At 40.2% G+C, this 13,947-nt stretch overlaps 1 protein-coding gene across 1 annotated transcript; it reads left to right on the forward strand.

The window, feature by feature from the left end:
* Positions 1–4,355: 4,355 nt before the first annotated feature.
* On the forward strand, positions 4,356–10,075 carry LOC139469602 (uncharacterized). The gene is made up of 3 exons (XM_071251814.1): positions 4,356–4,491; positions 7,116–7,231; positions 8,661–10,075. Exons 2-3 carry the CDS (start codon positions 7,149–7,151, stop codon positions 8,875–8,877), a joined length of 300 nt encoding a protein of 99 aa, XP_071107915.1. The 5' UTR covers positions 4,356–4,491; positions 7,116–7,148; the 3' UTR covers positions 8,878–10,075.
* The last annotated feature ends 3,872 nt before the right edge of the window (positions 10,076–13,947 follow it).

The raw sequence follows: 13,947 nt of genomic DNA on the forward strand, positions 1-13,947 counted from the left end.
TACTCGCACTCTTTGTGTCTCCTTCTGTCGCGTGTACTCGCACTCTTTGTGTCTCCTTCTGTCGCATGTACTCGCACTCTTTGTGTCTCCTTCTGTCACGTGTACTCGCACTCTTTGTGTCTCCTTCTGTCGCGTGTACTCGCACTCTTTGTGTCTCCTTCTGTCGCGTGTACTCGCACTCTTTGTGTCTCCTTCTGTTTCGTAATTTGTCCAGCTCTTCGCCTCCGTCGTCTGATAATCCACTTGTTCCTCCCATCTAGTGGTCTACCTGCTTATTATTCTCAACTCAAGGTCCCCCACCAACAAGCAAGTAAACATACCATGAAATGGGAAACTTTAATAGTTTCCACGTTCTGTCATAATGCCACACTCCGTAAATCCCTCCGCGTCACTTCTGGTAGTTTCATCGCTTCGTCTTCACAACTGAGAGCCTGGATGGAATCCCTAATCCTGTGCACTATCACTATCTCCTTGTGGAGTGAAACTCAGGGCTAATTGTAATACCTACAGGCGATAGAGTGGAATGTTAAATAAGTAGTGGACGGTCCCCTGAGACTAATGGTTACAGGACAGAAACAAAGAGCAATGGCCGTCTCCTGCGCTGGAAACATGACACCAGTCGCTCTGAAGAACCCGTCGTTTCAGTACTTGGTTCAAGTACGTGGGGGTTTTGACGAGCTCTTAAGGTTTTATTGTGTTTCTTGTGGTATGTCGTAAACTCCCAAGGGGATTTGATCTCAAAAGAGGAGTGACCGATACTGAACATTCAAGGGTAATATAACAGAAGTAGCATTTTCTCAAATTTACCTTCTGGCTTGTAATAACAAATTAGCATCTGTTCGTGGGCACAAGTTGACTTGCGATGACACAAAGTACTCTCACGAGAGAATGCGAGGTGCACGGTGAGTTGGCCTTCGTTATAATAGACAACATGTAAAACAAGGCGTGGGGCATGAACCCAGGCCTAATGCGTTATGAGCGAACACGTCAACAAGCGTACTACCTCACCTCTAGATGGTTAATACAAAAGTAGAATCAACCAGAGTCATTTTACGAACACGGTTTCACGTTAATCAAGTGAGTGAGTGAGTAAGGTTTTACGCCGCCTTTAGCAATATTCCAGCAATATCACGGAGGGCTTAAAGCATTGTACCAATGTCGGGAATCGAACCCGGGTCTTCGTCGTGACGAGCGAACGCTTTAACCACTAGGTTACCCGACCGCCCCGATGTTTATCAAGACTGAACTGTGTCGAAAGGATATCGACTCTGGTAGATATATTGAATTTTCTTTAACAACTATCAAGTGAATCTATAAAAGCTAATCACCTGCCGTGATATTGCTGGAATAGTGCTTCATCGGCATGAAACCATACTCACTCACTCACTCACTCAAGCACTATATAGCCATATAACGATTAGGTTGTTCTCTAAGAGCGAATGTGCATTTTCATTTGAGATTTTTTTTATAGATTTTTAGAAAAAATATCACTGTATCTCTTAAGGTTTGAGTGCGATAAGGTAGGGCGTTTTCTGAGAGCGAGTGTGCATTCACGTTTCACTTGAGACGAGATAACTCGAAACCTGCAAGGTCACCGCATTTACATGTACGATGTCAGATTGCATTCTCTGTTCAGGTACACCCAATCTTATAATTATGTCACTCATAAGAGTTCATATTTGTTGATGTACAAGTGTAAATAGTTCACTTCGTAAGTACAACGAGGTATCGCTCGAAGCATCTTCTGCAAGTATGTGTAACCATCCCTTAACGAAGCTGCATAATACATCAGTGTTGGGGGGTCCGACCCGATTCACCGCCAGCCCCTCCCCCTAGACTTGCACAAGTCTCTAAGGCAAAAATTATTAGTTTAAATTATGATTTCTAGATTATATAGACAATAAAAACAAGTTATCCCTATACAAGGCGTTCTTCAATGTGTTGTTCGCTTATCTGGACCTGCCTATTATAAGGATAGAATTACGAATAAACATCCATGGGTTTGTCATTCAGTACAATCTTGGAGTAAGGCTACCACCCCTTCACACACAGTTGACATGGGTGGCCAAGACGTCTCAGAGCAACAATTCGCTCTATGGAGTTGTTGTCAATTGGACTCACCTGACACCTATATTCGTGGGTTCGTATCCAGTTTCGCTCCGGTGATGTTTCTAGGTTTGTCAGCGCCATACCCTTCCTCGTGGGTTTCTCCATTGTGCTAAACCATCACTTCGGGATTTCATCCCACATTAAACTGACACGCCGTGAAATAAATGGAATGCTGTACAAAGCGTCGTTAAACCCACCACACACACACACACACACACACACGCACACACGCACACGCGCACAAACACACACACACACACACACACGCACACACACTCACACACGCGCACACACACACACGCACACGCACGCACACACTCCATGTAAATCTCGTGTACATACTGCTGTGGCTCATGGCTCATATGTTCGGTGCATAGTTACAGCTCCCCTATGTTATCGGCGGGACACACAGTGCAGAGAAGGTAGTGCTTGCTATCTTACCCATATTCGGGATCCTGTTAACACGCCAAACAAGGTTATTTTAAAACAGTTAGTTATTAAAGACTTCTTTCTGGTCGACAATATCATTACTCTTATCAGTCGAATAAACAACAAACAATGCATTCACCAAAACATTACCGTAAGAGGCGACAATGCTTGTAGTGAGAGGCGACTAACGGGATCGGGTGGTCAGGCTCGCTGACTTGGTTGATGTATGTCATCTTTTGTTTGTAACAATACGATCGTTTGTTTGTAAACGAAACTTCACGGGGTTCTATAACTGATAGTCAATTAAGTATCAATTTTATATACCACACTGAATATAAACATATTTAATTTCTTTGAATAGTTATGAATATCTTGTCCTCCAGTTGATTTTGATTTGACGAAATAAATATCTGGTCCGGCAAATGGTGATAATATTATCAGTAACAACGTGATCAATAAGGCTAGGAGTATTTCTACACATATATTATCTTTCAATCCACTTGTTTTTAAAAATAGTTTTAAACACATAAACAGTGTGAGGCCGTAAACTCGAAGCCCAGGGGATACTCGATAGTATATCGACTTGTTTATAGTTCCACTCATGCGAAGTGTCGATATCAGGGTCGAGAAACGACATTTGTTTGTTTGTTTGTTGTTTAACACCGCAGTCAGCCATATTCTAGCTATATGACGGCGGTCTTTGAATAATCGAGTCGGGACCAGACAATCCAGTGATTGACATCATGAGCATCGATCCAAGCATTTGGGATTAATGACTTGCATCAACCAAGTCAGGAAGCCTGACCACCCGATACCGTTAGAAGCCTCTTACGACACGCACCCCGGATCTTCACGGGTCTCGAGTGACCACAAGGATTCCACCTCGACCATAAAATTATAATTCTAACCAATACATTGTAGGACTTCAATGTAACGAGCTGGACACTTCATTGTCCATAATCAAGATTAAAAACAAGTTTATTTCTGTGTCGCAAGGCAACCCCTTCGGTTCAATTGCTCAACTGGACATAGAAAAAATGTTAGAAAACATATTGTTTGAATTATTTGCAGTCTATCATACATCATCGGTCTATGAGAACAATGGTTACTTTGATAAGACATCGTGTAAGAACAGGAAGAGACGAACTTTACATTAGTCCCTTTAAAACATACACATATCATACGACCTCGCAACAGTACTCTCTTTATCCGGTGGCGAGTGCTATACGCGAGCGATCAGACTTGCCATCACGCGGATTGTGGGAACAGTAATTCGACTATATACCAACTCTATGCCGGTTTAATATGTGATACAAGGCTAAAAGGAGGCACACTTTTATTTGAAGCACACTTATGAAACGATTAAAAGTTTCAATGTGCGTTTCCGAGACCGACACTTAAAAGAAACTCGAACGTCCTTTAAAGTCTCATTAGGTCAGTGGAACATATCTTTCAAACGACAGTCCTCAACTCACCAACAGTTTATCTTCATCCGTTCAGACCCGATCTATCAAAACACTAGAAACAAATGATCAATTAAAACATAACATTGCCAGGCAATCCCGTAAGAGAACTCATCTTAAGAAATCGCTACATCGCATGATGCAACTCAACATTGAACGTGCCACTTGCCATGGTCGCGCTGCACGAGTATGACGTCATATCTCAAGCCCGTACCTCGCCGGGACGCTCTACTTGAAGCTGATTGGTTAACAGCCGATCGAGGGCCATCCCATCTTAACGCGTGTGTATTCTTCGTTCGCGCCTACTCGGCTGAGGATTTCCCCTTGCCTCGGTATATAAAGGCAGTAAGCAACGAGACCTGTCAGTGTTCCTTGAAAGCCTGTTTGAGACACTTTCTAAAGCCTTTTGTGATAAAGCTAATAGGGCCTTCGGACTTACCTACAGATTTGAAGACCTTTTGAGGGATTAATCAAGACTTTTACATTTTCTGTGAGTATGCATTCAAATTACATTTCTTTTTAATTTGATACTTTTTCTATTATTATTATTTCATTTGGTAATTTAAAAAATGAAACTTCTGTGTTCTGTGGAATGACATGCGTATGGTAACATTCATATTCATGTCTATTTCAACTGAATACATTCGTAAAAACGTAAAGGTATAGATTTCATTTCATGTAATAAAATTTTATTAAGTTATTTTTTCATTTATTTACATCACAACATGAGGCAATGTGATGAAAGGTTCGAAGTGAAAAATTGAATCTGCTTGTAGTAGTTTTTTGAATAACGAGCTATCGTTATGCTGACTGGTCAAAAACACTTCTTTAACCGTTATATCGATCCAGAGTTTCATTTTCTACTTCAAGGAGTTAAGAACTGTCGGATCTGTAAGTTACTTGTAAGCCACGTAGACACTTTATTGATCAAGCAATTTCTTTCGTATTTCAATCTGTTAAATATAGTCAATTTATCTAATTGCCTTGACGAGTCTTCAGTGGAAAATATCGACTTTCCTCTGCGTCCTATAAATGATATGGTTATCTGAAGGTTTAATGCCCTCTACGTGCTATACCAGGAATAGCGCTGTTTAACTTTGCAATGACTTTGAAGTTAGCAGAAACGCATTCGGGAAAGAAACCACATTTGGTTTTTTAAGTTGTGAGATTCACGGTATTTAATTTTGACTTAAGAAAGTAATATATTTCGGTCTTTTATTCACTGATGCACGCACAACAGGCCTCCACTTAAAGGAACATGATTGACATTTGTGGTGGTTTATTTCACTCCATGTGGTGGTGTTTATGCTATGTCTGCATCTCAAAGATATGAAGTGCATTCGTCTATATCACCAGCAATCGTGTCTATATCAGAAATAGGTGACATTTATAACTGCGGGTGGTACCCAAGTACAGGTACGATCATTTGGTTTCTATGTAAATTATGAAGGATTCTATATGCAAAGAGTGCTTTGCAGAGCTGCTTGGCAGTCTAATATTTAACACAGACAAACGAATGAATGGAAAGTGTAAAACTACATGACGTCTAGCAGAAGGGGATAATGCAGTGGAGTATATTTCAATGGGGAGGGTTTGTAACAGCAGGTTGGCAGGGGTTGTACATTTCACCGGCTGAGTGATATATCTCACAGGCTATGTTAAAACAAACTGATGATTGACGGCAAGTGGCTATTGCACTTGCCTGCTGCAGTCTGTCAATGTTCGGTTGCGTGGGATATTTCACAACTGGGTGGTATAATTATCTCCCTATTTTTTCTTAGTGGGGCACTTTCATGAAAGGTTTGGTACATAAAAATGTCTATTTCGGTGAAACATATGTACATTGCACCTTAAGTATTAATAATTTGATAACGATTAAGTAATAAAAGTATTGCTTTAAGACTCATCAGAGCAATATTGCCACAACATAATGAAATTTAAGACAAAGGACGGTTGAGAGAATTATTATTTACGTTAATAATAGATATTAATAGAAATATGTATTGTAAGTATGTCAGCCTCAAAATTAGCGACGGTGACATGCTGCTCGTCGCTAAACGCTCAGCTGTCCCCGATACGTGCGCGACCTGCAAACCGAGTGCATTTCAATCAGGACGATATTGACATGTAAATGACACCTCTGAAATAATAATATAACCATCGTAGTGCAATTAGGTCTTGTACAGTTATATCTTTGAACAAATGAACCATTTGAAATGAGTCACGTTGTCACGTTTTGGAAGAGCGTCCCCGATTCTAGGTCATTTTAAAGGAAATGGACCTTATGTTTCAAGCTTTTGTGTTGAAAAGACACGCAGCATGCGCCATTTCAAAAGGACATGCAACAAATGAAATATATTGTTTTCCGTGTTGACCCAGACCTGATTGGAGCACTTTATGACAGAGGTGACACGTGCTGTGAAATAATCACTGTAAATATGATCAAGGGATGTTTGGCAATATGTTTCAGAGACACTGTAACTAATGTCAGTGTGACCTCACATGTTTTTTGAGAACCTTTTCATAACAAATCGTTAGGAACGATACTAAGTATATGCTAGTCAGACTATGGGGAACACCAGAGGAAAACCGTCTGTCTTTGAAGACTATGTAACAGATGTTTGTCACGTTGCCGACGCGTACGAACGCGGGCAACGCGGCAGACAGAGCAACGTGGCAAAAACGTATTTTCAAAATCTGCCAACTGCCTAGAAGAATAGCTTTCTTTAGAAAAAAAATTAAAATATCTAGTGCATTTGTTCTTTTACATATTTTCTTTTTGAAGCATGTCGTTTTACATATCGCATGTCATATGAGAGTCAGGCTGAAGTTCTCCTTTAGTTTGTCCTTGTTCACCCTTTAGAATCCTGTCAATGAAACAAAAAAGTAATAAAAGTGTCTGTTTCGCTGATGTATGTTTCCGATAAAGTCTCCGACCAACAGTTCAGATAATAACAGTTGATTAAGAACTTCTAGCATTCTTAATGATGTTTGCGACTGAGGGGTAAAAAGTTGTTCGACCAGAGTTGACAATCGAATTGGACCGTCGCGGATGATGCAACACTCGTGTTAATCAAATGGCCCTTCACTTATGTATTGAATCTCTCTCCACAGGCGCACTTTGAGTCCACACACGAAGCAGTAAAGATGTTCTGGCCAACAGTCGACGAGAGCGTGAACGTAAACAGCGGCGCCAAAACTCACAACATATTCCAAGCGTCAATGTTTGGGTAGGTATTTCGTTGGGGTTTTTCCCCCTCTTACTCTGTACAACATGTGGTTATGTATCTGGAATAGAATTTAGAAGTCTGTTTATTGCTTGCACGGGAATGGTTTCAGTGCTGTCGTTTAACTCAAAATTTTTACATTTTGCTTTCAAACAAGCCCATGGACACTCAACAGGGATTATAACTCGCCAGCAATTGGCATTTGAAATGTGTGTTATGATAAGAATGTTGTTTCAATTGGTTAATCTCAACCGTTCACGCGCGGACGCGATAGAAGACAATTACCTTCAGACCAATCAGATAAGATCAATTGACTAGTTAGCGTCTTAGCAGTCAGGCGGGTATAATTAATATGGTCTAGACACTTCGGTCTTAGTGATAAGATACGACACGGGGAGAGAATTTCGATCTGGCTAAGCTCAGTTTTGTCCAGAAGACATGTAGTTAATGTATTACCTCCTTAATCAGCCAGGTTCCCTTTGTAGTTTATCGCTTTTATTTACACATCTATTCACTTGTGTAAACCCCAAATTTGAAGCCCTAACTGGATATGCGTGTATCGTCAACTGCCATCTCTTAAGCTAAGTACACAGACTGACAGTTTGAGCGCTGTTTATCCATGATGATAGACACGCGATTTGTCTCACGTTAATTTTGGTTACGGATTAAAAAACGATAACTTCATGTACAAAATATATGACTGGTACTAACCCTTGCCAATTTATCAAATATGACACTTTCGGTGTCCCATAATAATACGCTTTCATGGTTAACCCTTCATATGTTAACTTTGAACACAATGGTATAAGTAAAATGTCTGGGTCATGGTATGTGAGGCGACTTGGCGTGAACAGGCTTGATTTTAACATTGGATCAATGCGCCTGGTAATGTACATGAAGAGAATGCTCTCCTATCATGGACACCGTTATTTATCTTTGTTAAACTGTAGGTCAAATATGACGAACCATTGACATATTTATGAAACATGCTAAGGTTGACAATGTTTTCTATCACGTACTCATTTGAACCAATGATTCTGCTAAATTGATAAATACATAGTGCATAAATAACGAACTTGGTCAGTTTTGTATGCATAATACGTATGTCCCTTTCTCAAATCCGTTGATGCACTTAACAAGGTCGCTGCACTTGCGCGGCTTCTTTTGAGGAGGTAAATGTGCAAAGCCGCATGATATATACATGCCACATGCCCATCAGCCTCCGTTTAGACAAGCATGTCGGTTTCGTGTACATTTCGGGCAGGAAACAGACAATTTATAATGGAGGAGAGGAAAAGAATGCATGTCCATTTTTTACCATTACGAGAATTGGCTTCTGGCGGTTGTCTGTCCAGGCTTCTGGTAGCTATGTCAGTTAATGAACAAAATGCAAGTTATCTAAATATTCTTATGATTTTATTCTCTTTTTCAGAATGAAACCAGTCCTCCCCGACCTGTCAGTCCTTGCCGATGATGCTCAAAAGATTAAACTTGTCAGCGCTGTAGCAGAGGTCACGTCACACTTAGCCCATCAAGCTTTCAAGATGGCTGCAAATGTGAACCTATCAGGAGCTGTCTTACAAAAGCTTGGGTCCCAGCCAATGGCAGCCGAGGTTGCTTTATGGAAGCATCATGGCAGTGTTGGATAAGACTTACCTCTACATGTTACGAGATTACAACGATATTCTTCAATATCTCTATTGAAAAACTGAAGACTGTGTTCATCCTAATATACATGCAGAAGTCAGTGTAATCAGTGACGACCAAGATGGATAGGGACTGACCGCTGTCCTAAATCATGTACTTCGTAAAGTCATCTATTTATTCCGACTGGGAGGTGACCGACGTCCGTGTTGATAGCAGTGATCCACGGGGACTGTTCCCACCGCAATAGGGAACTGTTCATGTTCATTTCACATTTGTCACTGTTTGTGGTGCTATAGCTGAACTTTGAACTTCGAACTTTGAACTTTGAACTTTCACTTCATGGCATAATGACCGAAGATGGCCCTTTTTCAAATATTTATGTTCAAAATGTGATTAGAAGAATATGGTTACTTATTAAGCTGCAGATTTTAAACTGTTGTCCAAATAGTGTTGTCAGTTTCAGCAAAGTTTCTGTGATATTTGATATGTTTTAGTTGTGCATGTCGTGTATTTTATGTCGTATGGATAAACGAGGTCTCTCTGTGTGGACAGTAAGCCTCTTCAAGGCTGAAACTGAAAATGAGTTTCTTATATAATCATAATTTCTCTAAAGAATAATTACCGTAATATTCATTCAAAATAGAATGTACTCTTCAGTCATTGACACTCGTATTATTCGGACCTCGTTCATCCATACGCTTACAGTTAGGAACGGTTATCGCAAGGATTCTATACACTTCCTTGTCCGAAGAAAATCTGATAGTCCGGATAAACAACGTTCGTCTGTAACTGTTTGGCATTGATCAGTTCGCAATGAACTGTTTACTTAAAAGGGCAAGTACATGGATCAAAACGTTTGTTTGGTTTAGAAACATTTGGACACATTGTCAAGACAAGGATATTACGTAAAATGTAAATTTCTTCTGACTGATGGTGTTAATTTCATGAAATCCACAGATCTGATATTTACATGTTTTTCGTCTCATTGAACAAATCTTTGATGTCTTGTCAAAGTTGTCTGTCATAATAGCCACATGTCTCCCGTACATATTATTTAAGAAGGCATTATTCATTTCATTGGATGTTTCGTCCGATCATTGGAAACGTTATTTATGTATATACAATAGCATCCTCATGTACGTCACTCTAGAACGGTCATTTTATTTGTAGAACATGTTTTCAATAAACACATAAATGATACTCCCAGCTCGTCTTGGCTTGTGTTATGCGTTATCAGTGATAGATATACAAGTTACAGCGGCACGTGGACCCAAGCGCAAATATACACTGGACAATATACTTTTCATTACAACAGCGACCAACCTATTTACATCTCTAATTGTGTTCCTTAAAGAGACACGTGTTGGTTTTAGATAAATGCTAGTATCATAAATACTACCTTGGGTTCACGGGTGGCCCAATCGTCTAAAATGTCGCAGTGTGCTGTACAGAGTTACGCCCCTTGGCGTGACAGGAACCTAGGACCGTGGGTTCGAATCTCAGATTCGTCCCGATCATTTGTCTGTTTCTCAGCGCCAAACCCGTACTCGTGGGTTTCACCAAAATGGTAAATGTCTAAGACCTGCATCATTCGGGCTTTCCACATACATTAAGGCGACACGCTGTGATATAACTGGAATACTGACAGTGTTCATAGCGGCGATAAACCAAACTCACCCACTCACTATAACAGCGTGTACACGAAGACATTCACATCGCCTCTCCTTATATAACACGTTGCTCTGTCGTTCCCGTAGCCGCGATAACACAGGTGTTTGTAAAAAAGTTAGAATTAGAAAGGTCAAGGTGAACTGATCACGGATTGTTCCAAATAGTTTTGGGGTTTTGAAAAGACAATCTTTTTCGTTTGCGTGACAGGTGCTTATATCTATACTAATTCAGTGGAACAATGACTCTTAACAGCGATTTGCAGGTTGATGTTCATAATACGAACATTACGAGTATGGTGAAAGCAGGATTCCATCACACATTCAAAAGTTCACTGCGTACTAGAAACTTGAAACCAGGTCGAACCACACCAACGCGACAAACGAAATAGGCATATAGGCCAAAAGGTTGAGATATTTAGTTTTTTCTATTTTATCCTAATCTCACCTTAATCTGTGACGACCGCGTGTTCATTCCGACATAACTATATCTCAAATTTAAGATAAAAAAACATTTTGGTTTCATTATAAGTTGGTGCCAACGAAATCTTTCATTAAAAACTATGAAATCATATACAGTAAAGTACGGTTATAACGAACTCAATGGGACTACTAATTTCAGTTCGTTATAACCGTATTTCGTTATAAGCATATATACAGCATAACTACAGCAAATAGTCGGGACCAAAAAAGTAAGTTCGTTATATCCGTAAGTTCGTTATAAGCGTGTTCGTTATAACCGTAGTTTACTGTATTTAAAATTATCTCAAATACAACGATGAACATAGTGATATCTTGAAACGAGGAGTTGGTGTCAACTCAGAACTGGGTTTAGCCAGCCAGCCAGGGATCCACGTGAAGCACCTGTCTTGGTAGTTATCCAAGAGGGTGAGGTGAAATTGGGTTTAACGTCGCGTCCAAGATTATTGCACATATATAGAGCGACGTGCATGCACGTGTGTGTGTGTGTGTGCGTGTGCGTGTGCGTGTGTGTGGCTGCTTGTACTAGTCCGGACTGATGCCGATTTATAGTGCTAGCTCACTGAGATACATGTTTAACATGAATACCCCACGCTATACTGACTCCGAGCCGACCAGTCCTTGTTTTAGCCCCTTAATGCCGAGCGCCAGACAGGGTAACAATAAGTACCATCTTTTAACGTCTTTTGGTATGACGCGGCCGGGGATCGAACCCCGGACCTTCCGCTAGACCACGGAGGCGGCTTAGTTATCCAATACGTCTATAAGACCACTGTACTTTACACTGGCCATTAACCGATCACATTATCACATATGTGAATGTGGGTGTCATGAGCCACCATACCACGCAAGGCTGCTGTATCATACCATGTATAATACAAGAAAAAATGAAACTAGTTTTTCCGTTGAAGCTCATCAGGCCTTTCTCGTCAAGCGAGTACAGGAAATGATTTGTAAGATCTTTATATAATACACTCCTCTGCAGCCGTGCGTCAGTCAATAGGATTTTCTCTCACTGTTAAATTGATTGATTTACCACTGGGGCCAATGTTTCAACACAATGCAAAGTGATGATGAGGGATATTTCGGAAGTGTTTTTATTCTACCAGAAATGCATTATCTAAAAGACATACAGTAAAGTACGGTTATAACGAACTCAAAGGGACTCTTAATTTTCGTTCGTTATAACCGTAGTTCGTTATAAGCATATATACAGCATAACTTCAGCAAAAAGTCGGGACCAAAAAGTAAGTTCGTTATATCCGTAAGTTCGTTATAAGCGTGTTCGTTATAACTGTAGTTTATTGTTTTAGGACATACATTGGATGAATTCATCTCATCAAGAGATTTTTGATGATATAAAGTTAATTCCTGTAACCCGAGTCCTAGGGTAGGGTCGAGTTCAGTTTGTTGTACATTCCGAAGTTGTCCCGGTTTTCGTTACCGCACGAGCCACGAGTTGATGTCGTTTATCTCGAACAAGCGAGCGATGCGAGTGCATGAGTTGGGTTTAACAGCTGCTTGAACAGTATTCCAGTTATATCACCGCGTGAAGCGACATGAAGGCGACTTCAGTTCACATGTTTCAGTTTGTCAAATGAGTATTACTATACTAAATTTGATTTTATTGCCAGAACAACCCCTATCTGACATTAGGTAACACTTGTCCACTATATAACTCTTGTTTCGGTATCCCATATATCACAGAACTATATTCGGAATCAACTGACAGACAAGTACCCACATACATTACCGTTTTAGCCATGTCAACTATATTTAAACCAAATGGTTATTTATTTCGCTACTGCTTGAGCGTGAAGAACGTTCATGAATACACGCTCACAATTAATATACTAAAGGTCGGTGTTATTCAGATAACCAACATACTTGGCATGTGAATAATGCACACGATCAAGATACCGGTTTCAGGCAGAGCATGGTACTAAAGTACGCGACTAAACTTAAACCTGATGTTGGTCACGTCAGGAATATGTTGCAAACTAGTGTTGTAATTATTTAACGACCACTCAGCAGTATTACAGCTGTAAGACGTCGGTCTGTAATTTATCGAGCCTGACCAGACCATCCAGTGATTGACATCATGAGCACCGATCCATGCAATTGGCATACGATGACATGCATCAACCATTCAGCGAACCTGTCCATCCGATCCCGTTAGTCGCTTCTTACGACATGGATGGGTTGCTGAAGAACAGTTGTAACCCGGATGTTCACGGGGTTGAAGCAAACTAACAACAGTCTGTCGGGTATGATAAAAGTGTAGCATCGATTTGTTCCTCGGGTATGATGACACACTAAAGCAACCAGCCCAGTGCGGCCTCTTTCATCATTCAATCCTCATTTTACACTCAGCCATCTTTCGACCGAGTTTGATTTTTCACCAATGTCAGCAATATTCCATGCCTATAGTTATCGAATCACATCTGTGGTCGAAAGTCGGGCTACGATGACAGGTTCGAGGTCATTGTTACCACCCAATCCCCTATTCTAGTCGGCTCTAACGGCATATGGTAACATAGATTCTGACCGGAATACAAACGGTAGACTCAGGAGTACACAACATTAGAATCCATATTACCGAAACGTTTAAAATATTTCACATTCAACATTAAAGATGCATTTACAAATATCCATTTAAAGCCGTTTAGTTAGATGAACGCTTAGTCTCTGAAAATATATGATATTGATAAAAACAAAAAAAAATCCATTTAAATTGAAAAGGAGCACCAGTGAGATGGAAATTCTAGACTTGCTTCTTTTAGGGATATCTACAGAAAGGGCTAGGCGAAAGGGAAATAATATGGTTTGACAGAGTACAGTTCAGTAAATGTGGAAGAATAATGTGTAATAATAGTATATTATATTCGGCAATTTCAGCATAATAGTAAAATAATAACCTTCAAT

The sequence above is a fragment of the Haliotis cracherodii genome, unplaced genomic scaffold, assembly GCF_022045235.1.
Source record: "Haliotis cracherodii isolate W230 unplaced genomic scaffold, xgHalCrac1.p SCAF_2, whole genome shotgun sequence".
Classification (NCBI taxonomy): domain Eukaryota; kingdom Metazoa; phylum Mollusca; class Gastropoda; order Lepetellida; family Haliotidae; genus Haliotis; species Haliotis cracherodii.